The 27,330-nt window shown below is 33.9% G+C and overlaps 1 protein-coding gene across 3 annotated transcripts; it reads left to right on the forward strand.

The window, feature by feature from the left end:
* On the forward strand, positions 1 to 26,516 carry LOC149528487 (DEAD-box ATP-dependent RNA helicase 53, mitochondrial-like). 3 transcript variants are annotated; one of them, XM_089809394.1, is made up of 11 exons: positions 1 to 404; positions 782 to 984; positions 4,765 to 4,892; positions 5,037 to 5,448; positions 5,683 to 5,781; positions 6,713 to 6,937; positions 7,240 to 7,401; positions 14,530 to 14,792; positions 17,252 to 17,329; positions 18,282 to 18,356; positions 25,932 to 26,516. In XM_089809394.1, exons 1-10 carry the CDS (start codon positions 206 to 208, stop codon positions 18,313 to 18,315), a joined length of 1,803 nt encoding a protein of 600 aa, XP_089665520.1. In that variant the 5' UTR covers positions 1 to 205; the 3' UTR covers positions 18,316 to 18,356; positions 25,932 to 26,516. The 3 variants fall into 3 exon arrangements, with proteins under 3 accessions (XP_089665520.1, XP_089665521.1, XP_089665522.1); XM_089809395.1 differs by lacking the exon at positions 17,252 to 17,329; XM_089809396.1 differs by lacking the exons at positions 17,252 to 17,329; positions 18,282 to 18,356.
* Positions 26,517 to 27,330: the final 814 nt, after the last annotated feature.

Consider the following 27,330-nt stretch of genomic DNA (forward strand, 5'->3'; position numbering starts at 1 on the left):
GCACGAGATTTTTTTTAGTTGGGCTTTAGGGTTTAAGACCCACCATACAAATTCATCAGTCTGCTAATGTCAACATTCATCTGTTAAACCCCCAGTCTAATACAGAAGGGTTTCGAGGGTCTCCTGGTTCTCCCTTTCGAGAACCCCGGTTTGATATAGAGGTACAGTTCTTCCAATCAACAGGGAAGAATAAACAGGGAAAAAAATGCAGTCATCTCAGCTAAATAAGGCCGCAGCGATGGCGCTGCGTGCAGTAGCACAAGCGGGGAGAAGATTGTCGTTGCCGACTTATTTTCCTAAAAATGAAAGCCCTTTAAACCCTTTGTCGGCATATTTTTCTGGGGCTGTTAGATATTCAGCGCAACGCAGTGTACATGTCAAAAGCTTATTCAATGGAATAAAAGGTACGAAATGAGGGTTTTTTGACGACATTTAATAAACACGAGCATTGATTAGTTTAATTGGCAGCAATGGGGGCTTCTGGTTTGGTTATGATAATTTCTTTGAATTTTTTTAAACACTGATGATGGAGTGTAAGCTTTTAAAGCCTTCTGGTTCATCCTTTTGTTCATTTGAACTGTGACGATGAAGCTTGTGAATCCTGACGAAGAGCACCGGTTATTTGAACTCCATGCTTGATTTGTTGTGAGCTCCATGCTTGATTTATTAAAATCGCTCGAACTCTAACAATAAGGCTTGTAAACCCAATTTAGAGATTATTAAAGTTTTTCTGATTTACGCAAATAATAATTTTGATGTTTATATTTTGTCATATATACAGGAAACGGTTTTACTAGGCTTTATTCTTCTGTTGGAGCCTTTGGTCCTAAAGCAACCTCACCCGCGTTGGCGGAGTTCGCAGTTGCTGAAGACTATGGTGTTGGTGACTCTGATGATGGGCTGGAGATTGCTAAGCTCGGGATCGATGCGGAGATTATTGACTCCCTCGCGAAGAAGGGTATTGCCAAATTGTTTCCTATACAGGTGAGTTATTATCATTTTCTATTTTATTAAATGTTTTTTGTTCCTTTTCAGTAGACTTGAATTTGAAGATTTAGGAATTTAATGGTGTTGTATCAAGACATTTGAATTTCCATTACATGGTAAGATCCACCTTAACTTTATAGTTACAGACTAGATGAGTATGCCTTGCGAAGGGGACACAGGTGGAAGACGTTAATAACATTCTGCCTTTTCTTACAAGATATTTTTGTCTCTTATTTTTTTCGCAATTTTTTAACGTGGATTCTTAATTTTTTGTCAAATTGTTTGGGCTAGTTTATTTTCTATTTTTAGCTTTGAGTACTTACTTATTCCCTGTACAGAGTATGGAGTGGACTAGAACTTCTCTTTTCGCAAACTTAATTAGATTTTTTTAATTTTGAATTTGTTTAATTCTACCTTTATATGGTGTCTTAGCGGTTAAATTCCTCATCTCACCCTGTTTGATACGCATATTGGCCTGTTAGAGTAGGAGCCAAACCCAGCATTTTTGATGCCTTATATAACTGTTTACACTTCTTCATGTGTCTTATTTCAGGGTATTTAATTAAGCCTAAATTATTATTTTAGCTCCTTTTCAAATTATTTAGGGATGTAAGTTTGAAAAAGTAGGACTATTTGCACTAACATTCATTTTAACTTATCTTCATCTAAAATGACACTATATTTGATCACTTCCTTGTCCATTCGAGTGTGCCGCACCCAGTTAGTTGTATGATGTATTTTACCTTGGTTTGTACAATTTATCATGCTCCAGGGATTTGTAACCATGCCTCTGTTGTGAATTTGTGATGTGGAGTGGCTTGCCAGAGTTTTCCTACGTTCCATGGTGTTTTGGGGATGGGGATGTGGGGATGACAGGGCATTTGGAGGATGTTTCCCAGAGGCCCAAAAGTAGGGGACAATATTTGTATGCATGTGCATATGCATTTATATTTATGTATATTTATTTGTATATATGTATATAAACCTGAATGAAATATGTCAATACTTCATAACAACATTAATATCTAAATAAATCATTAGAGCAGTAGTTTAGCACCATAATAACTTTCAATAACGCACTATAACATCAGTCTCAAACATCAAAATATAAAAGTCTATTAAATATTAAAATGCTATATATATGTATATTTATATTTATGTATATGTATATACTATATACTATATATATGTGTGTATGTATATGTATGCATATATATAGATGAGTGAGAAATATGTCAATAATAACAACATCAATATGTAAATAAATCATTGGAGCAGTAGTTTAACAGAATAATAAATTTCAATAAAAGGATTATAACAGCAGTTGCAGACATCAAAATATAGTAGTCTATGAATCTAAGCCTTATTCGGTCTATCATGATTTATTTACATATAGATATTGTTGTTATCAATTATTGACATTTTTATCTGATATATGTATGTGTAAATAAATCACCAGAACAGTATATTAACATCAATATGTAAATAAATCATTGGAGCAGTAGTTTAACAGAATAATAAATTTCAATAAAGGATTATAACAGCAGTCACAGACATCAAAATATAGTAGTCTATGAATCTAAGCCTTATTCGGTCTATCATGATTTATTTACATATAGATATTGTTGTTATCAATTATTGACATTTTTATCTGATATATGTATGTGTAAATAAATCACCAGAGCAGTATCTTAGCAGTGTAATATATTCAATAAAGCATTATAGCTGCAGTCCCAAACATTAAAATATAAGATTCTATAAAACTAAGCCTCATTGGGGTATCAATATCCCAAGACTCAAAATCATTTTAGCTATGGTCATAAATGGATCATCCAATGATAGCAACTATGGTCAGTGCCAAATGGTAAACATTTTCAGAGCAAATAAAGTACAATTATACAAAAAAATTGAATAGTGATTTTAAAAAAAAAATTCAGAAACTCAAGAGTAGAACTTTCTAAAGCTTAGTAGTCCAGAACTTGGCATGTCCTAGAAAATTAAACATCTGTAACTTTCAATGTGGACTTCATTGAGCACATTTGATTTTCATACATTTGGAATTGGATATCTGTTTCAATTCTCATACATTTGAAATTTGAATACTTTTGTCTTACATTCTCATATGGAGTTATAGAAGCAAACAAATTTTTGAAAGACTTTGTTTATTAAGGCAGAAAATATTTTCTGGCATTTGTGGTTGGTAGCCTACCCCCAAATGTCCCCTAACCATTTCAGGGAGCGCTAGATGTCTCCAAATTGCAGGGGATGTTTCCTTCTGTTTCATTGGCTTTCTCCTCATCACGTCCCCTTTGAGTCCTGCCTTCCAGGAAACACTTGGGATGAGGACGGGTGTTTGGGGAACAGGGAATATGTCCTTGTGCAACCCTGCAATTGTCTATTTGTTTTTTTAACAATAGTTGCCATAATTGTGTGTTCATTAACTTTAAATAATCGTAGCCTCTGCAGTGAAGTAAATCTAGCCTTAGCGCACAAGGAATTGCTAAACTGTTTTCCATTCAGTTTAATTGGAATATTTACAAAGAAACCAGGGGATATGTCCCTGGTCCATTTTGATGCGTCCTCGTTTCCGAGATGTCCTGGGGATGGGGGTATGGATAGGGATATCCCCTAGCCATCCAACAAATCTGGAAATTTGTAAGGAACATCTCAGAATCTTTTGGGGATGGTTGCGATCTTAGAGGGGTCTTTGATCATTTAAATTGCTGTCATCCAAGCATAAGTTTTATGATTACTAATGATCATTTACCATAACCTGTTAATTATTGACTTTTCTATTAATTGCGCTGATGATGATAGAATCACTGTTGAATAATACTTAATTGCTGTGAGTGTAGCTATCACTATCAGACATAAAGATTTTGTCTCTTTATCCTTCTTACGCAAGCCTTGGAGACAGAGATGATTGAAGTGGTCAACAAGATTAATTCTTGTTTCCTGAATGCTATCTTCTCAACAACAGCTGGTGATTATATTGTGTTTAGTTCTTAATATTGAACATTGATATTGGCTAAGTCACTTCCTCTAATTGAACATTGATATTGGCAAAGTCGTGTGATACTATTCTATTTCATTCACCAACACAGATAATATATTTCGGCCAGTCAATGTTAACTATTTGGAACTCTTCTTATGGTCAAGATGTATATTGACAATCTGTGACCACATCATATTTATAATTAATTATTCCCTCTTTATCCATCTTATAGTTTGGTCTTCATATATAGTCAGCTAGTCTTGAAAATTGACCTTCTCATAAGGACTACCTTTTCTATTAAATTCCGTTGTAGTCTTGGTCCTTTTCACATGATACCTTCTTCATTGTTCATTTGGGGTTGATATTTTGATCACTTATGCCTTACTTTCTAATGTTGATTATTGTAAATTTAATACGTAAGAATACATTTGCAACTCCCTATCCAGAGACTTGACAAAAGCGAGTTATTGGGTTTTCCTAACGTGAAAAGGTTGGGGATGTCACAGTTAGGGTTTCAAATGGTGGACATGACAATAGCATAATAAAAGTCTAATTTTTTAGTGTTCTGAGAAGCACTCTTTGATTTCAAAATTATTTTTAGCATCATCAAAGACTTAATAACTTGTTAAGTGCAGTTTGTATGCAATTGACAATTGACATACATTGATAATTCTGTTCCCTTAGTTTTTTGTTTTTCCTTCTGGATTTTCTGTTTATTATATTTCCTCAGTAAATATCTGTATTTAGGCAATGAGTTCTAACCTTGCTGATGTTACATATAGAAAGCGGTGTTGGATCCAGCAATGCAAGGTCGTGACATGATTGGCCGAGCGAGGACAGGAACTGGAAAGACTTTAGCTTTTGGAATTCCCATTCTAGATAAGATCATTCAGAACAACCGGAAAAATGGGTTTGTTCTTGTTTCATATTGGGTTGTTTCAAGTTATCTTTACTAATTGAGTAAAATGTAAATGATTTAAGGTCAGCATAATTATTATATTCTCAGTCGCTAATCATTCAATTTTTTTTTTCGAAAATGATGCCGCATCTGCAGGCGTGGCTACAATCCTTTGGCTTTAGTTTTGGCTCCTACCCGTGAGCTTGCACGGCAAGTTGAAAAAGAATTTGTGGAAGCTGCACCGTGTCTCGATAGTCTTTGTTGCTATGGTGGTGTACCAATACGCAGCCAAATTGATGTTATCAGAAGGGGTCTGGATGTGATTGTTGGAACTCCTGGTCGAATTATTGATCTAATGAATCGAGGTTCTTTAATTTTATCGGATGTTCAATTTATTGTGTTGGATGAGGCCGATCAGATGCTTGCTGTTGGCTTTGACCAGGATGTTGAGGTGATTATGCAGAGATTGCCCAAAAAGCGTCAGAGTATGCTGTTTTCTGCCACATTGCCTTCCTGGATACATAATCTGTCAAGGAAATATTTGACAAATCCACTGCTTGTAGATCTTGTAAGTTGTAAACTAGCTGTATTTTGTGATAAAAAATCAATTGCTTCATGGGGTTTTATTTTTTTAGCTGATCAGGCATGTACCTTGTTAACATTGATCCTTTATTCTAAAAATGTGTATCCATAAGCTGTTGAATTGAATCTCTACTATTCTGCATGTGCAGATGTTGTATTAGTTTGTATTCTCGGATTTTTTGAATATAGTAGATATTTTACTAACTTTGTCTCAATACAGGTAGGTGACTCTCCTCAGAAGTTGGCTGATGGAATTTCTCTCTATTCTATCGGGGCATCAACTTATGGCAAACGTTCAATTCTCAGGCCCTTAATAACTGTATGGTGCTTAATTCATTAAAGCATTTGAGTTGATTTTGTTTGTAGAATTATTTGAAGTTGAATGTATTTATCATTGATTTCTTTTCTCGTACACTAAACATGTTGTGAATTATTTGCTTTGATTGAGGATTTGCCAATTTTGTCACTGTTATCAAGATTAGCACTCGTTGGAAATTTTTGTGCATGTTCACGATTTTTATCAAGTTTTCTTTAATGAATGGGTAATCAAAGTTTTCTTACTTTGCTTGTTGCGTATAAAATTCACTTAGGGTATGTCAAAAGTTGAGATGCAATGTTTATGTGTGACTTATAATGAGAAACTAATTGAATTTATATGAATAATGTTGTTTGTTTGGTTGTGAACACTAGCTCAATTGGAAGATGTTTAGTAGACATTATTGAACCCTTAGCATTTATTTTTGTTTAAGTTATGCAGACATTGTAAATATGACTACTATAGTAGAATAAAAGTTTTTAGTCTCTTGTGGCTGGTTAATATGCATTTCATGTACAAGTTGGAATCCCGATGCAATATGCTTTATATGGTTTCGAGAAGTCCCATCTGATAAAAAGCTTCAATTAGGTCAATATGCTGTAGTTAACTCTGATTTTAATTTGGAAAATGACATACCCATTGAAAAATTTAGGAGAAACATCTAGACATTATTAATGATTGTTTTCGTAGTGGTGTAGATTTCACTCCATTTCTGAGACAATTATTGAACTTAATTTATTATTGCTAAAAATGAAGATCAAATTGGGCTTTTGACGTGAATTTGATTATGTTCCGGTTTGTACAGATTTAGAGTATAAATCACTTTGTTCATTGTTGGCATTCCCTTGTGTATGTAGAGCAATCTTTTCACCTTTAAGTTCACTTTTTACGAAACACAATATGGTTTTGTTTTGATCTGTTGTGTATGTTTTAGGAACATGCCAAAGGTGGAAAATGTATTGTTTTTACTCAAACCAAACGAGATGCAGACTATCTTTCAACATCAATGAGCCATGTTCTTGGATGCGAGGCATTACATGGTGATATTTCTCAGAGTCAACGAGAGAGGACTCTTGCTGGTTTTCGTGAAGGGCGTTTTAATGTGTTGATAGCTACAGATGTTGCTGCACGTGGGCTTGATGTACCTAATGTTGATCTGGTATAGTTAAATTTTGGATATTATTTGTTTAATTGTTAGGTGCACTTTTTGCTTTAAAACTTTGAGGGATGGATTTCTGTTAAGGTTTTAAACTTATGATGGTTGCACATATTTGCATTTCTTAGTCAGGCTATGCATCATGTTTATATGACATGATTGTTGATTTGTGGATTTTCAAAAGAGTAATATTTGGCTACCAAAATCTTCAAATATTTGTTTATAGTTTGTTGTACTTATAAATGTCATATATGTTGTTTATAAATTTTTAATTTATGACTTAAAAATCAATGTGTGTTTTTCAGATTATTCACTACGAGCTGCCAAATTCTTCAGAAATTTTTGTTCATAGATCTGGGCGCACTGGGCGTGCTGGTAAGAAGGGCACTGCTATACTTATCTACTCTGAGCAACAATCTAGGGCAGTGAGGGGTATTGAACAAGATGTAGGTTGCAAGTTTAAAGAGGTATGTGCTCTACTTCCATAAGAAACATTATGTTGTGGGTCCTTGTTTAGATTTTAATTTATATATGCAAAACAATTAGAGAAATATACAAAATTGTAAAGCTAAATCATTTCATAGTATTCCACTTGATCATTGCAAATGCCAAATACTAAATACTTAAAAATCGTTCAATGAACATTGAAGTTTGGAATATTGAATTACTAATTAGAATACTCAATATCCAATCTCCTTAAGAGTCTCAAATTTCTTAGTTTAGCGGGGTAGTTGTCTGAGATAGTCTTAGTTCAGCACTAATTTTCATGTCTCATGGTCAAGGATGTGAGAGCCGGCCCAAGCTAGTAAAGGATATGGAAATGAATTAGAATTATTGGAAGGTCCTTGTTCCAATATCAAATTTATTGTGGAAAGCCAAGAAAAGCTGTGGAAGGTATCACAGGTAGAGGCATGGTGATTCTTAAAATTTGGTTGAGTCTTGGATTATTTTTGGAATCTCTCAAAATCTAAAATCTCCATTATAACTCTTATGAATTTGAAACTAGTCTTAAACATACTGACATTTTCTATATACTAGCAATTGCACCTCAAAAAGGTGCAATAGTTATGTCGACAAGAAGATATAACTAGGGTATATATAAGGTCAAGGGGGGGAAATTTCAAGTAATTTTAATCCAATGTAATAGGACAAGTAACTTAAATCTTATGAGATGCTCTTGTTGGTGTTTTGTCTTCAAGACCTAAAGAACAACAGAAAAAGGATACTAGGTGGGTGATTTATCTAAACCATTCATATGAAAATGATGGTCGTGACAGTGATGACATTTCCCTAAATTGTAGCTACATGTGGAGAGTGCAATTGATTTTTAGAATCACTACAAACGGATTTTGAACCTAGGGCACCCTTTTCTATAAAAAATAGTAATAAGACCATAACAAATGACATGTGGTTAGATGATGATGCTTTATGTGCTAAATGTGGGTTAGCAACACACTTCAACATAGTCCTTACATGTGTGAATCATTCACAAGTGGATAGAGGAAATCCATTGTGAATAATCAAGCAACCTGACCTGTATGAATCTACAAGAGCAAATATAAAGAAATTAATCTAAATGTATGCAAGATATTCTATCAAAGTAAATAACAAAATCCAAGTAAACCAAATGACTTATGTGCGTAATAGCAATGAACTAAAGTAATAGCAATGATGTCTAGCACAAATTTTGCAGCATGCCAATGCTCATAATTTGCACCTTATCAATGAGAGGTAAGAGATCTCAATTTATACGAAACCTAGAGAGATCAATGGTTCAAATCGACTTGGATGAATGGTCAAGATTGGTTTGCAGTTGAGTTCAAATAATAAGTTTCTATTCAAGAGGGAGCTTTTGAGAGTTTTGAGGAGATAAGATCCATTAACTACTTCGTTTCCCTTTTTGATTCAAGTTGACTGATTTATTTCCATTTTCAACTCCAGAAGATTTTTAGAAGATTTGAGGATATTGATTGAATATTATCTCATTTTTGAATGATTTTCTCAATTATTGAATATTTAAATTCAAATAATTGGATATTTTCAGATGTTTAATTAAATTAAATTAATAGACTCCAATTTCATGTGTAATTGGCAAAAGGGGATTTAAATAATAAAAGTATTAGAACTTTATCTTAAATTAATTAATCAAAGTGGTTTAAATAGCCAATTTTAAATCTAATATTTAGGAATTTATCAATGTTTAAAGTTTATTTCACATTAATGGTTTTATGCTTGATATTCAGATAGAGTAGAGAAATAGGGCTAGAAATGCTGAATGAGTTAGGGCTTTTAATGATTTTTGATTGATATTTGAGATTAGGAGCAAAATGGTTGAGGAGATCAAATTTTAGGGTATTACAGATGTGACCCCTATATGAGAATTTTTTTTTGTGGTAGAGAGCGACCAAGGATTTGCAACAATAATAGCAAGCATAAACCATTGAGACACAAGTCACATAAAGACCTAGGAATATTGGACATGGTAAAGATTCCTACTGGACTATACAAGTGTTATATATATATATATATATATATATATATATATATATATAAAATTCAAAACAAAGTAACACAAACCTTGTTTCTGCATCTTTTGAAGCTTGTGTTGGAAACTGAAGCCAAATCAAGCTTCTCAATGTGAAGCAATTATTTCATTAAGCAAAGTGTAAACAATATAACCTAGGTCTTAGAAATAGAACTCCTAAGACATGAATGGGCAAAAAGTTTAAATAAAAAACCACACATACATTCTAATCATCATATTCCATGAGATGACATCTCTTGTGTGGCATTCTGTCAAATGGCTCATACACTTTGCTTATCTATTATGCATGCATGTCTTCTAGGGAAGGTTTGATGACAACAGTGAGTCCAATTTGCCAACGTTTCAACAAAATGGTATTCAATTAAGGAGAGGAATCCTTTTTGGATTTCCATTTATGTTATCTAAGTTATACATTTTTGTTGTAACTCCTAAATTCATTATCAAAAAGAAAAAATTGTCCATAAGTTTTTATTAAATATAGTTCTATTTTTTTGAAGTTATAGATAAACATTATTGAGAATGATCTCGACCTCATCCCTTTGAAGTATATCTCATCTTACACTTAAAACACATAATTTATAAAGGTGTGATGGCAACGGTGAGTCCAACTTGCCAACGTTTCAACGAAATGGTATTCAACTGAGGAGAGGAATCCATTTTGGATTTACATTTATGTTATTTGAGTTCTACATTTTTTGTCGTAACTCCAAAATTCATTATTAAAAAGAAAAAAATGTATCTAAGTTTTTAACTTTTTATTAAATATAGTTCTATTTTTTTAAGTTTTAGATAAACATTATTAAGAATTATCCTGACCTCATCCCTTTGAAGTATATCTCATCTTACACTTAAAACACATAATTTATAAAAGATATGTTAAAAATCATTCAATTATATTTTTGTTTCATTTTAACTATAAAATGAATAATAGTTAATTTTATTTATAATTTATTCTATTGACATTGTCACAGAAAATCTCATATGTTAACAATAGCCTTTTAAACAACATCTCTTAAAAACAATCAATCAAGATATAATCCTATAGACTCCAATCAAATTGGTGGAAAATCCAATATCAAGTATTTGAAAAAAGTTAATTTATTTAATTTTAAAATAAATCCATTTCCTTTTAGTATGAAGAATTGATCTGTTGCAAATAAATATATTTATTATTTACAGTTTAAGTTTGTGAAAATAAAAAAGCTAAAACCTAAAAAATCAAATTTTCCTTAATTAAATACTATTTTTTCTAATTTAGTATATTTTGCTCTTCAAATCAATGTCATGTAAAAAATATTTTTGCTTTCTTAACTGCATAGTCTCTGCTTTCTTTTCCTTAGAATCTACTTCAAAAATATATTTATTCTTTTCTAGCTTAAAACTCTAAATAAAATTACATATACAAACCTCATAAAACCCTAAGCTTTTGTAGCCTTTAAATGATAGATTTCACCATTTATATAAATAAATAAACCTGTCAATCAGATATTTAGTTTTTAATGAATATTGTTTGTATGATATATATAGTGCCTGAAAGATGTCCATTGATTAAAGAAATGAAATTACTAAAATCCAAAGAGGATTCCTCGCCTCGGTCTCCTCCTCCTAATCATAGATTAAGCTGAAAATTTGAAAAATAATCTTTAAAAGATAGTTTTTGAGGCAAGCAACCAAAAAGTCAAAACTTTTGCCTCATTAATCTGGATTGTCTTCCCCTCAATCTCTCCAGCTTCTTTGGAGCTTCTGGATTGTGAGTACAGTGCTGGTTGTGTAAGCCCTTAACAGGGCACGGAGATGACTTATACCAAGATGACTTAATATGAAGCTTTTGAAAAGTTAAAGGTGGTCCCTCATTCAACCTTTTGCAAAGGAGATCCGGCCAAAGTTCGTCCCAAATATGATGTTTGAAAAGTTGCGCTTCCTGCAGAACCCAACATTTATCCTACTTCAATAATCACTTGCCCAGTGAGAAAGATATTTCTCACAACTGAATTTAACGAAGGCCAGAGATCCACTCCAAAAGTAGAGCTCATGAGGGACCCTCAGTAGTGTCATTAGAGGATTTTGTGCTGCATTTGTCATGTCATGAAAGAATCTACAAGCCCTCAGTTCTGTTCTTCTTCATCAACTGTCCACTGTATGGACATGCAATCTTTAACGAGATTTCTCTGTTATGGGAAATTCTCTGTGCTCTTTTCCACAACGTGGAGTACAACATTTTCCTCTATGCATAAGGTGAGAATATCTTTCTAATCATACAAAAACAAAGTACAGGAAAGAAGAAGATCTTTAGACAGAAATACCTGACAACTTGTATGAGTTAAAATTGTAGAGATTTGTTCTCTTTATGATCTCCCATACGAGCCTCTTGGATAATGTTGAGATCATTCATACAGCAACAAAAAAGTCAAAAGTAAATTAACTGAATCTGTTGTGAGGTAAACAATGGCAAAACCATTTAAACCGTAAGTGAGAAGAGATGTAAGGCATACACTGAGCCTGTTTCTTCTTGGCTCTGGTACCTGCAAGCAAAGCAAATCCTCTTCATCGATAGGTGTATGTTGAGCTGAACATGAAGATGTCACCAAACAGATTAGAGTTTTCTTAAGAGTTGAGCAAACAACAGATTTTTATTCAACCTGATTGATATTAGCAACCTTGTTTAGCGCTCCTCCCATATGGTTCGCAAGGAATTCACTGACAGGAATTCGTACTGCTCAGGAAACGTAAAAAAAGTGACTAAATTATATTCAGCAAATTTTGATTGGTTCTGTGTTTCAAGCATCTGGCATCACCAAAAACAGGCGATTTTCAACAAATCATAGCCTATTGGCTAATATGTTGTGGCTAAGCACAAGAAGAGATGAACAGTGGTGTGTTACAACTTTTCTTCCTCCCAAATATAAAACTGTCTTTTCCATGAAAACGGAAGTGCTATCGTCAAGTCTACGAGCTGGGATATGCAGATGTGTCACCCAAAATTAACTTCACAAAACATCTCTCTGGTTACAGTGAATAAAAGATCTTGTGTCTTGAAATTATGCCATTCTAAACAACTTTTTTATTGAAAGCTGCTTTATCATGATCTGAGATTGGAAATTAATTTGAATGAAAACTCAGGCATCTGCCAATGACAGATTCCAGTGGTTTTATTTTTCAATCAACAACAGCCTATCAGCTAAAAATAAAATTAAAGAGTTGTATAATAATTAAGTTCTATCTTTTATATAAGATTTTTTGCCCTTCAGCACCGTGGTACAGCCACAGTTCTGGGCGTTCACCCATCACGTACCAGCAGATGTGAAAGCTGCTTTATCATGATCTGAGATTGGAAATTAATTTGAATGAAAAATCAGGCATCTGACAATGACAGATTCCAGTGGTTTTATTTTTCAATCAACAACAGCCTATCAGCTAAAAATAAAATTAAAGAGTTGTATAATAATTAAGTTCTATCTTTTATATAAGATTTTTTGCCCTTCAGCACCGTGGTACAGCCACAGTTCTGGGCGTTCACCCATCATGTACCAGCAGATGCACCTGAACCCGGTGTGGACCTGAACTAGGTTCGAGGCTGCAGGGTGCAAATCTGGTAACATAACAAATTGAAATCTCTAGTAAAATTGTTACCAGGTGATTAGTTTATCACTGAAATACTTTTTAAAAAGCATGAAGAGGATCTGAGCAAAAAATACGTAGGTTGTACACCTTAATTATGTAGTTTGTTGAGAAGAAATATGAATCTTACTTTTCTCAGTTTGGAATTACTGTTAAGAAGGGTGCACTGCAATCCTCATTTACACTAGACTACAGGCAATCCATTTCAAGGTTATTAGTTAACTAAATAAACAATATTTTGGTTCCTTTTGTCTGTTTTACTGCTGCTCTTATATGGAATGCACATGATCACATTTTCTTTCTAATTATAACTAATCATTTTTCTGAGGTTCTGTCAATGCTATAAATTTTTTAGACTAGTATTTTGTTGTTTTTGTTAGTGCAAGTGAATAATTTTGTGGTTCATTTATTCTCGCCCTGTTCTTTTATCATTATAGTTGCAATACCTTAATATTTTTGTGTGAGTACCACCCTTTGGTTTCCTGCACTGCTTGTTTATGTATTTTAATTTTGAATATTTAAAGAGGTTAATGATTGGTCTAATGCAGAATGTGGTTCAAATAATGGAAACTTAATTAACTCTGTAGCCAGTAGATGGTGTGTACTTAAAAACAGGAAATTTATTTACGATGTTGCTATCAAAACCTATTCAGGAATAGTTTATGGAAATTGATTGTGTACTATCTCTTGTAGCTGGTTTAACTTGGCCTCTACTTTATATTTTGAGAATCTAGTGTCAATTTCCAAGCAATTGTGAAATTCAGCATGACTAATGTGCATCAAAATTTTGCTGAGCCTGTACTTATATAATTGCCTATAGCAATGTGTAAATAAGTAGTAGTGTCAGTTATTAAATGTTTAATAATTAATTCCTACCACCTTCTATTGCATAATGTCTAAAAAATATAAATCGTGAGGTTTTGTTTCCTTTGCAGTAAATTATAACTGATCTTGTATTTCTTTAATAAAGGATATATAATATTTTGTAAAGATTATAACATGGGATTGGTGTAAATAATAGAATTCTTATTGAATTGTTTGTCTTGTTAAATGGTTCTTTATACTATCAAATTGGGCAAATGGAAGGCATTAATTGTGGTGTAGAAACTGCTTTAGATACACAAATTTTGTAGATTAAAAGATCATGTTTGTTGGATATTTAAAATTTAATTGTGGCTGAAGAAAATAGCTGTTTTTATTTACAGGAACATAGAGTATTTGGACTAGTTGTGGATTTTGTTTTTAATTACCAATCTATATATTTTTTTATGGTAACTTTAATTGTGGCTGAAGAAAATAGCTGTTTTTATTTAGAGGAACAAAGAATATTTGGACTAGTTGTGGATTTTGTTTTTAATTACCAATCTATATTATTTTTTAATGGCAACTCATGAAGTCCAAATTATTCATAGTACCCCTTATTTACATGCAGCTTCCCAAAATCAAAGAAGAGATAGATGATAGTGCTATGGGACGTGGTGGTGGTTTTGGAATGAGTCGATTTAGTAGTTCAGGGGGGAGTCGATACAGTGGGTCTGGTGGTGGATTTGGCAGTTCTAGAGGTGGATATGGAAGTTCAGGAGGTGGATATGGAAGTTCAGGAGGTGGCTATGGTGGTAGTGGGGGCGGTTATGGCAGTTCTAGAGGCGGTTCTGGAGGCGGGTATGGTAGTTATGGGAATTCTGGAGGTGGAAGGTACTTTTGCTAAAACTTGTATGCATGTTATCTTCTGTTTGGGTGCCACTAGGTATGGAAGTCATGTGGATTTCTTTTTGGTGAATTGTAACTTTTCTGTTGCCTGCTTAAGCAGTAGAACACATCTTCATCTTCATATGTCGTGTCATGGAAATTTGTGTTATCACTTTTGATTTTGTGCATGATAGGAGCCTATAATCACGACTAACGATGTAAACGATGTTAGAATGTTACTAAGTTTTGCCTATTCTGCAGAACATCTTTTGCTTTGTTACTTTTGAAACATATTTCTATACTAATTGCTTTCTGTTATATAGGATTATCATATATAAATATGGTTTATCAGGATTCAGAATTGCCTTAATGTTTTGGAATGTGCTACTAGTCAAAGTCATTTAAATTTTAACTAAGATCATTTTTTAAGGAGTGTCATGAGATGTAGTATATGACACTTAACTATTGAAGGGCATTAAGATTCTCTTACTGGAGTGGAGGAATAGTGATGGTTACATATCCAACGTGGGAAATACTGCAAGTAGTTTTAACATGGCGTTTAAGATACATAAAGCTCATAGTTTATGTGGATGGGATATCATTTTTAACTATTGCGCTTTATCTAAACATTCAAATATCTTTCTTGAATGTTGTATCTATTTGCTCTTGTTGTTGTGATTACCAAGTGTGTTGAATACTTCACAAGTTGCAATGCATTGTTTTAATGGTCACTCTGACCAAATTTCCTGGTGACAGGTTTGATAATTATGGTGACTGTCCTAATTATCAGTCTAGCAACAACCAGTTTGATAGATATACCAGAGATTACGACAGGCAATTCATTTACGTATTGCTCTTTATAGAAGCATTAGTATGCATTTGAATCTTCATGATACTAGGCTGGTTATTTGACTAGCCATATTATTGGTGAGTGTGCTCTATTGAGAGATTGTTGTCCAAAAGATTACCACCATCAAATAAATTAGCTCTTCCTCTTTGGGGTTTTGATTCCACTCAAAGAACCCACTTTCCTTTGTTAGAAAGATGACTACAAATAGCTGCTTGATGACAATTGCTGGCAGAGTTATGATTTTTTTCCAGACACTGTGTAGTAAGTGTGGTTGGAGTTGTTTGATATCTGAGAAATGAGATGCAAGCATTTTTGGCTAAAGAAAGATTATGATTATGTAGGGAGGGGCCCTGCATGGATAATGTTTTATTGGGGAACTCTATGACCATTGTGATTTAAGCTTTGTCCACATCATGGAGTTAGTTGTATGATAATGCAAACTGTGAAACACTGGTGCTTGCAGTAACCTTAAGCTGTTCATAATTGACATCAAACTTGTACATCCAGCCAGCTATGGAATGTATCTGAGAAGTTGCCTTGTCGTGCAGCTGCTAAATTGATGTTAAATTAAGTCATGGTATAGAGTTCCATTAATGTCACTTGTGCCACAACTCCCAGTCATAGTTTTCTTATCTATTTTTCGACCCTTCTTTCAAACCAGGGAAATTAGCATTGTTCAATGAGAACATGGTTGAATCATGAATCTGGTGGATGTTGACTTGGCAAAATAAGTACCGTTTGAGGGCCACTAGGTAAAAGTCATGTTGATTTCTTTTTGGTGGGTCAAAACTTTTCTGATGCCTGCTTAAGCAATGGAACACATCTTTATCTTTATTGTTGTGTCTTGGAAATTCGTGTTACTACTGTTTATCTTGCGCATGATTGGAGCCTATAATTATGATTCACGGTGTGATCAGTCAGTCAACTCTCAAGGTAGACCTACAAGGATCCTTTAAATGCTACCTGGCTATTGGAGTCTGCTAAACTGGGATAGCCATTATTGCTAATCACTCTGCTATATAACTTCCAAAGTATTTTTAGTTGAGAAAACTGTGTTTTTCTATAATGTCCAATTTTTTGTTGAAGTTTAATGAAGATTTTAGAATATTGACTGAGTTTTGCCTATTCAGCAGAACATGCTTTGCTTTTTACTTTTTAAGTAAATTTCTATACTAATTTCTCTCTGTTAAATAGGATCATCATATAAATATGGTTTATCAGTGTTCAGAATTGCCTAATGTTTTGGACTGTGCTACTAGTCAGAGACATTCAATTATACCTAACATCTTTTTTAAAGGTAGTGTCTTGATATGTAATATGTGGCTCTTCAGTATTGAAGGGGATTAATATTCTTACTGTAGTGGAGGAATAATGGTCATAAATCTAACGTGGGGAATCCTCCAAGTATCTTAATGTGGCTTTTACGATATATAAAGCTCATAGCTCATGTGAATGGGATATTAATTTTTAACTATTGCACTTTATCTAAATATTCATATATTTATCTTGAATTTTGTCTGAATATAGTAATGATATTTCCAAGTGTGTTAAAGCCTTCACTAGTTACAATGTGTTGTTTTAATAGTCACTCTGACTGCAAATTTTCTGGTGACAGGTTTGATAATTATGGAGATCGCCCTAATTATCAGACTAACAACAACCAGTTTGATAGATATACCAGGGATTATGGCAGGTAATTCATCTACATATTGCTCTTTGTAGAAGCATGAATATGCATTTGAATCTGCATGGCATGAGAATGGCTAGTTGACCAGCCATATAATCGGTCATCGTGCTTTATTGAGAGATTGTCTTCCAAAAGATTAGAACTAACAAATAAATTAGTTCTTCCTCTTGAGTTTTTGATTGCACTCAGAAACCCCACTTTCCTCTTGATGGAAAGATGAGTCACTGCAAATAGCCTCTTGGTGACAATTGCTGGCAGAGCTATGTTATTTTCCAGACACTGTTTGGCAATGTGGTTGGAGTTTGATATGTGAGAAATGAGGTGCAATCATCATTTGCTAAAGAAAAATTATGATTATATAGGGAGGGCTCTGCTACTAGGTCAGAATATGCATGGATAATGTTTTATTGGTAAACTGTATGATCAGTCTGACTGCAACTATGTTCAAAAGATGAAGTTAATAGTAGAATTTATGTAAATTGTGAAACATAGCAGTAACCTTTAATCCTCCATAGCCAACATTAAACTTGTATATCCAGCCAGCTATATAAAGTATCTGAGAAGTTGCCTTGGTGTGGAGCTGTTAAATCCATGTTAAATTTAAGTCACAGTCTAGAGTTTCATTGATATCACTTGTGCCATAATTCTCATAGTTATCTATTTTTTTGCCCTGTCTTTTAAACCTGGGAAAGTAGCATTGTTCAATGAGAATTGTGATTGAGTCATGAATCTGGTGGATGTTGACTTGCCAAACTAAATCCATTGTGGTTTACTATGACAACAAATGCGTTTGTTCTTCCAACTGATCTGTCTATTATGACAAATAAGTTTGTTTGTTCTTACAACTGATTTGTCTATAACAACAAATAACTTTAATGGACATTTGATGTATATTTTGATGCCATTTGATGCCACTTATCATGGGCATGGAATGTAATCATACCATTCCTTGTGACAGGTCCGGCAGTTATGGGGGACGTTCTGGTTATTAAATAGGGATTTAGGTGGCTTGAAACAGAAAGTTTGGTAGCAGGTATGCTTTGGTTTGAAGTTGTTTTCTTATCTGCATACATGGTGTTTATATTCAGCATTGGTAAAAAAATTTCTACACAAATGATGGAATACACTGCATGACATAAGCTTTCAGAGTAGGGATTTGCAAATAGAAGAAAACATATTTCTTAGTGATTTTGCTGTTTTTTACACTTATTTTTTATTATAATTTATCCCATATTTTACTAAACTCATGCACACCAGGTAGTGAGACCATTGTGCATTTTTTTTAATGTTGAAAATCTTATGTAAAATTAATTAAACTTTTTGTATTCAAACAAAAAACATTTCTAAAGAGGGTTTGTTAGTCTCTAGGCGCTGACTTGAGTTGGAATTAAACCTGAGACTGGATAAGGATAACAGTGAGTTAGATCTATTAGTTTATAATCTTGCGAGTTGGATCCCTCCTGTATTGATCACTTCTTGAGTGTGCAAGGGGGCTTTCCTTTTGTTAATTATAAATCAAAATTAATACAGTTCCATTTTGATCACTATGATAGTTTTGAATTTGCAAAATGACAAACATTATCTTTAAAAGTAGGTCAATAGGATCATTTTTTTTCTGTAACAGTTATATGATTTTCTGTCTCGAAAAGACTTGTCACAGTATTATTTACATTTTCTAGAGACCAATCTTTTTGACAAAAAAATTGTCAAAGGATGTGCTAAACCTTTGCAGATTAAATAATTATTTAGGGATGAAAAATGCACCACCATCTCAAAAATCAAAATAATGTTGGCTTTCCATCTCATCTATTGTAATATGATTGTGTATTTTTAATGAAGCACAAGAAGCAAAGCCACACAGGGGCTTGCCCCTAGCTGAACCGAGCTGCATTGGGTGCATGACCACTTCTGATACATTTATGCTCATCTTTTTCATCCTATTTACCAAAACCCGAGTTGAACCTCCCACCATTGAAGTGCTCCCAACACTACATTCAGCAAAAGACAATTTAAATGTTAGTGCATAGGATGAAAGTTGTGATGCAATTATACATCATATACGTAAGTTCACCTCAATTATTATGGATTTCATTTGTTGTTTGATCATATATGTTTTTCATTCTTTTAATGATAATTATCACTAAGAAATATGTAACCTTTTAGAATATTGGTATATTATCTATTAATAATATTTGTTACACAGATGCAAATCTGAATTTGCATGCTCAAAACCTAAAAAACTTGGCAACCTAAGCCTGACAATTCTAATTTTTTCTAATCAATCTATATTTTAATTAGACATCATGTTTGACCAATTTATTTCTAGATGATTTAATTATGTAAATTATAATTTTCTTGAGAAATATGCAGTGCCGATGTTGGGTTGTGGTGGTGCGGGGGACGTTGCGACGAGATTGGGTGCGGGAAAAAAGGTCAATTTGGGGATGTAGGGGTGCGGAGGGGGGAGGTGGTAGGTTGCAGAGTATACATATGACTGGAAATGCTAATTATGAAATGATACTTCAATATAGAATACCAAATATAGTTGAAAATAGAAAATTGAAATGCGATTCATGAACCATATGTTCAAACTTGAAACTTGAAACCTCATATAACAATTACCAATGACCATTGAACTTAGTAACATACTCATAGTAAAACTTTTAAACATAATAATGATAAATGGAAAATATAAACCATACATAGTACCATGTAAGTCAACCATTGACTATCAATTTATCAAATGACAAAGATGAAAGATTAAAAGTTCATTGTTCAAATATGATATATTATAAAGATGCTCATGATGACAATGAGTTGAGTAGCATGAAACAGTGAAATGAAATAATGTATCATGCCCCCATCAAAGTTAGTACAATCAACAAAATGTCAATAATGAGAATGTAAGGGTGGGAGCTCTCTAATCATCCCCTATATTGAAGTCCTCATCACTAGAACTACTAGTCTCCTCATGGGTAAGATCCTGATCCTCCAAAGGAACACCAACTAGCCTTATGTTGGCTTATGCTGCATCGTCATCCTCATCAATTTGAGCCAAATCCTCTAGAGCTCTACATCCCATCGTGCTGCTAGGCTTTCCTTGTACTTGCATGTCTTGCGATCTTTGAGCTGCAAGTAACCATGTACAACAACAAACTTCTCTGCTCTCTTAAGAGGTAAAGTATGTTCCTCTTAACAAAGTGGATGAAGCTATAGGTTGATTAGTTCCTCTTTGCAACTAAGGAGCTTGAAACTTGAGATGACAAAGTTGAAAGTTACAACTTACAAACAACCTTTCATACAATTTGTGACAAATGATAATGATATAAATTAGTGAATCATAAATCATGAATTATAGTTTGGTGGAACTACAAACTTGAGAAAGTAATTGGATGGCTAGTGAGGAGATCTTTGACTTCTGTGATCCATGACATTTGCACCCCAAAATGGGATTCTTTTGTGCCATAGTTTTGAGATCCACCTTTGCAATATCCGAGTATTTTACAAGTTACAAGTTTACAACATAATATTAAAATAAGTTATAATTGAGTAATAATTAAACGAACTTATAATTATAAAGAGCTTAGAACAATGAATCAAGAATTAATGATTACTAGTAAGATAGGCAAATTTCGTCCACTTAGTGCAGATTTAAATAGCAGTCTCAGTATCATACATCCTAGCAATGCAACTGAAAGAACCCATTCTTCACCTCATCATCCTGAAGTGTTGTGACTCTAGCAGGCCTAGGCATGTGCCACTAAGGGTTCAATGCATAGGCAGCCATGTGCAAAGGAGTGTTCAGCTTCTCCCACCTGCAGTGAATGATAGGCTGAATGTGCTCTATATAGAATGCTATAGTGGGGTGTCTCTCATGCTCAACAACTCTCACCTGTCCAAGCATGGAATCAATGCACTCATAAACCTCTCCAAGGATAGGTGAATCTGCATCTCCATATCTAGTCATCTGAAACACTGGAGTAATGATGGAGATTGCATTTTGCATCACTCCAACAGTGGAGTAATGATGGAGATTGTATTTTGTATCACTCCAGCACTGATCACTCTTCATTTTCTCCCTCACCCTCTTCCCCCTACTCCATTCTAGACTCAAGCCATCGATTCTATTTGTGTGTCATAACCATGATTTGCAATGGCTCTTGCAACTCAATCATTCTCTCCAAGAGAATATAATATGAGGCATATTTGGTCTCAATTGGTTTCAGGAACTGCTTCTTCGCAAAGCCCTTGAAAAGTGCATGTGATGTATGGTGATTGCAAGTGAACACCTACACCTCTCTCCTATCATTAACAGCTTGTCTAATCCAATCAATTTTTCCCATGTCTTTGGGTGCATTGTTTATGACATGCACACAACATGGAGTCCACCAAATAAGCCTATAGGCTGCCTCAACAAGCCTCCTTGTAGCTTTGCACACATGTGCTACATCTGTCACAACTTGGAGCACATTTTGTGGTCCTACCTTCTCAATGGCATCCCTAAGCACTTGAAACCGAAATTCATCCTCTTTATGATGTCTTGAAAAATCAACCGTCCTCAAAAGGTATGGGACCTCGGTGCATGTGACCATAATGTTGATGAGGGGATGATGACCAATGCCCCATCCAACATGCTTTCTGTAACAACCACTTTTTTCGGGTCTTAACTAACAACTAATATATCAAAGAAATACGGTTATTACTTCATATTCATAGGAAGACAATTATATCAGTTATGTTCATGTGAATGAGATTAACGGTTACAATCACTTAATTAACAACTCATATATCAAAGAAATACGATTATTACTTCATATTCATAGGAAGACAATTATATCAGTTATGTTCATGTGAATGAGATTAATGATTACAATTACTTAAATGGAAATCTCATAACTAACAATTGAAGTTACCATTAATGAATTTATCAACGAATTTAAAATCTTCATACCGTAGAATTCAAAACCGAAATCCATCTAGGGATGCTTTTGCAAAACCCAGGTTAGTCCATAAAATACCTCTGAAGGAACAAATAGCTTAACTACTTTATTGTAGTGACAAAGACCAATATATCATCTAGGGCATCAAATATCACTGTATCAATTAGGGCATCAATTACCATTGGATCATTTAGGGGCATCACATACCACTGTATCAATTAGGGCATCAATTAACATGGGATTATATAGGGCATCAATTAACATGGGATTATATAGGGCATCACATACCACTGTATCAATTAGGGCGTTTATTACCATTGGATCATTTAGGGCATCACATACCACTATCAATTCGGAAAAATACGCTCATATCCATTTTTCAAAGAAATAGAAGACTGCAGTATCAGTCCATCAGATAAACCTATCTCCTGCATATAGATATATTCCATGTCTAGTTGGAAGATCAACCAATCTAACTAGTTGCCAATAACATTGACGATAAGAGTTGCTTTCATTTAAAGGAATAATTGAAAAACAATGGTATAACTCAATCCATCTTATCTTCTACTTGAACAAACATCATAAAAGTAAAATACCTGTTACCAATAAATTTTTGAATGCTTACTTATCTTTGCGTGATGCACGTCCTGACATCTTGTGGAGAGGGGAAATGTTGTCAGGGGCTTAACCACCCAAAGACGAACCCTAAAATTAACCTCACACTTTCTCTTACTAGAAAGGCCCTCCCCTACCCAGAATAAATATGAAACACCTTGTCAGTCACTGAGCGTCTTGGTACTTAATTCCACCATTCGATTTTGACAACAGGATAAATTAAGTTGACATGCATGGGCTTTTTCATGATTCTTTTGAAAGTAATAAATTCATTGAATCACTTTTGATTCTGGTTTCATGTTCTTGTAGATTTTCTCTCATCTCTTTACCCTCTTTCTTGGCCATACCGCTAAGTGAGTCGTAGGTGTTCAAATCCTAGAGTAATCCAACTCTTGTGCTGAACCTTGGTGTAAAGAATATTATTATATATGTCATGACAAAGACTTATGAACATATCATGAACATTTGATATTGAGTTAGCATGGAAAGAATAGAGTCATTGAATATCTATTCGATATTGCAAAACAATAATAATGTACGGATTTTCATGCACACATTTCTTACTGCTGTAAATGCGCATGTAAATAAAATATATAGCAATTCATGGCTGGAAAAAGCTGATCACATAACTTGTCTGGTAAACATAGGCTTGGCTTGATTAGGTTAGTCGGTTCTTTCAGACGTGAGCAACCAAATCGCAAAGTTCAGGGGGAAAGTGATTATGACTTGTCCTTGTTTATATGCAGCAAAATAGAATGAGGAAAACGCAGGAGAGCGGAGGTAAAAATGTGCAGAATAGTGATGTTTTGATTCTCCCGACTTGCATAAATAAAGGAGGCATTTGAAAATAACAAAGGCTTTCAAGAAGCCGTAACTCTTGAGCAGTTAAAGTAAAGAGAAAGAATTGTTTTCCTGAATCACCGATAACATATGCCAAGTGTACATTTCCGTCTCTTATAAGGAAATAAATAAATATGGAAGAGAACTCGAAGGTTATTAATCAAAGGATAATTTATAAACATATATATTTACTTGAGATTATTTTATCTTCTTATTCACTCTTGGTGTGCACGCATTTAAATGTACGTATTTTAAATAGAGATACTCATGTATAAAATAATACTATGGTGTCACCTTATTTTTATATCTATGTTAAAAATATCAACCATAAGTCACTAGAGGTATGTACTTCAATTAAAAATGATTAATGTTTTTAATGTTCATCTAATAGCTCATGCATATCCAATGATTGTATCTTGTTATGCAGTCGCTATGTCCTCAACCATGGTGATTCAAGATTCGTACTTATTTGCCGAGTGATGGTGATGCCTCTGTGCCCAATTCTTTTTTGACAATACTTCCACCCCTTTGACGTGCTCCCTACAAGGAATTTTTCCACAGTTAAATCATATTACTATAACAAGTTATTAATCATAAATGATCATAACAGCTAACCGCCTTTTCAATTTCATAAATTCATGATAAGTAATCAACTATCTGAAATAGCTTTTAAAATATTATCACAACAATTAACTAGCATGTTATCTTCATACTAAATTATAACAACTAACCATCTTACTAGTTCACAGGATTATAACAAATTTTAACTGTGAACTGACTTCATGCGAACTCAAAAAAAGTGTGCATTAATTCTTGTGATGCTGCCAAAACTTACCATGCCATACATATTAGACTTCCATTTCTGCGTGCCACCACATGTAGCTGTACGTCGTGTAGTTGTAATAGAAAATTGTTTTAGAGGGGACTTTGGATCATAAGGACCCCTGGCAAACTTTGTCAAAGTCTGTGAAGGGCCTTAATTAGAAGGCACTCCCTGTGCAACATAAGGAGAGAATTCCTCAGATTGGGCATCTACATCAGGAAATATGTAACATTTTAGAATTTGCATATATGATCTATTTAAATAATTTTTACACATGCACTTTTGAACCTGAGTATCCAAAACCCACAAAATCAGGCAACCTTTGCCCGACAGTTCTAAATTTTATAATCAATCTATATATTAAGTAGACATAATGCTGGACTAATCCATTTACAGATGATTGCTGTGGCTGACAGTTTGGCTTTTGAGTTCTCTTTAGTGTGCAGGCTTGTGAATTTTCTGTGGTAGTTTGGGTATTCTCTTGTAGGACTGGAAGTTTTCTTTAGTTATTGCAACTGGTGGATTTGTTGACATAAAAGGCTTAATGCTTGTAAGCAAAGCAACAATTTTATAAAAGTGATGATATTAGTTCCATTGTACATTATATTTCCCCCCATCTTCTCCTGTCTAAATCTCGCTGATTTCCTCATTTACAGCTTATTTGTCAGCTTAATAGAATAATGAAGGGATTGGAAAATTTGATTCCTAGTGTCATACATTGTGTTTGGGTTGATTATTTAAGAGTAAAATTAGCTATTGAAAGGGTTATCTGGTGAGGTGTGCTAAAAGTGAGTTTATCTGCATTTGTGGTTTGTATATACAAATACACTGAAATTTAGATCTCAAAATTAATTAGAGATCAATTTTATCTGCAGCTTAAAGGGCTATTCCAGCTTTAGATACCTGTCCTATGAAAAGACCTTCACAAGTAATGACACAAATGAGGGGATTACTGTAGAATTATCTAGCTTAAGATATCTTTCCTGGGAAAAGTCTTGAAGTAGGGATTCAACTGAAGGGATGATAGTTGAATTGTCTAAATGTTCATGTGGTTCTGCAATATATTATTAACAGTAATGGTATAAGAGTTATATTCATGCTATCTAGAGATTGTCTCGGATGTCATTAACCACTGCAATGATTAACAATTTGTAACTTTGCACCACAGTTTCATTGTTTCCGTATTTGTTAGTATGTTTGCATCAATAGAAATGCCATTTTTTTTCTAGTTAGTGTTAATGATTTCTTAGTAAATAGAAAAATAATCAGTTCTTATTAGCAACTATCACAGGTGGTCCTTTTCTTCTTGCAACGTCTTTTGCTTATTGCATAGTTTTTTCTCACTGTACAGTGTGTTGTAATATTATTTTATTGTGTAATATTGATGCAGGAAATCTAGCTGAGTCTCACTAGAAGACTGAAATTCAAGTGGACGAATTTCTTTCTGGCTAAAAATTGGAATGTACTTTAACATCCTATGCGATCTGGATGAAAATTTCTTCTGGATCCATACAGCAAATATGACAATACAGGAAGATAATTTGCCACATTGATGGGTGGCCTAGCCACGCTACCAAACAATAGATTTTGATTCTTGCACTTAGTCCTTACTAGTACTAATAGTTCTCTGCGTGAAAGGTTTTTTTCAAAAGCTCTTGCGTCCTGTATTTTTCTTCGGAATTACGAATGCATTACCCCCTATTGTAGCATATTCTAGAGGTGGGAGTTACACAACCCTACAGATCCTTGTAAAGAACAAACTATTCTAGTTTTCACTTTTTGTCAGAGCTTATTTCAGGATTCAATAGAAACATTTAACATAATTTGCCTATATGATCCCAAATAAAGGCTGCTTACATTAGCTATTTTCTCTTTTTTAATAACATCTAATCCTTATCTCTGCCGATGCGGACTATGCTATTGTACAAGAATTATGGTGGTTTATTTTATATGGAAAGGAATTACCTTACTCAAATTAGAGCATTTCACTGGAACCGTATTCCCCTTGAGGCATTTTGCTGAACAGTATTTTTCTCTCCGAATGATTTTTTAGCAGATTTTTTTGGGCCTCTTGAAGTAAATTAGGTTAGTGTAAAATGATTCTCAGATTTTTTTTTTTTGAATTGAAAGAACGGAAAACAGTCAAAAGACTGTCAAAGAATAACAAAACAGCTCAAACATGAACATAAATGATGACCAGAACAGCTGAAAAATCAGCAAATACAAACCTGATTACAAGCAACCAGAAGTACAGAGCTGAGATAGTACAACACCAAATCAGACAATGACATTGCAGAGTCAATGTGATATATGGCAACGTTGATAATTGTATTGTGCAAAATGAAGCTTTCAAGACAACATTCAGAAAATGTTGCTATTGGTGTCTGCTAAAGTTCCAATGGATAAGAGCTACTGCAGTATTACGATGGTATTGAGCTGCTGGTGTAGTATGCTTGTGTACATTATTAGCTCACATCGGCAGGCAATTGCACATGGCATCCATATATTTCAATATCCTTTTTTTTTCTTTGACCAATAGAGATTTAAAACTATTTCAACTGAGGCAGTTTGTTTTGGTTAAGGGATATACGCTTTTAACCTAGAGCTAGGAATTGGTGGTGTGTCAAGCGAAAGATCTCATCTATGATATAAACTATTATAGGAAAAGTTCTTAAAAAAGAAGAGGGATTTTGTTTAGTTCAAAAGAGGATTAGAGGTAATGCATAGAACGAACTAGGAGCTCCAATTCACTATACACTCACAAACTGCAGTATTACGATGGTATTGAG

This window comes from Cupressus sempervirens, chromosome 11 (assembly GCF_028749045.1).
Source record: "Cupressus sempervirens isolate cs-2001-9-10 chromosome 11, ASM2874904v1, whole genome shotgun sequence".
NCBI lineage: Eukaryota > Viridiplantae > Streptophyta > Pinopsida > Cupressales > Cupressaceae > Cupressus > Cupressus sempervirens.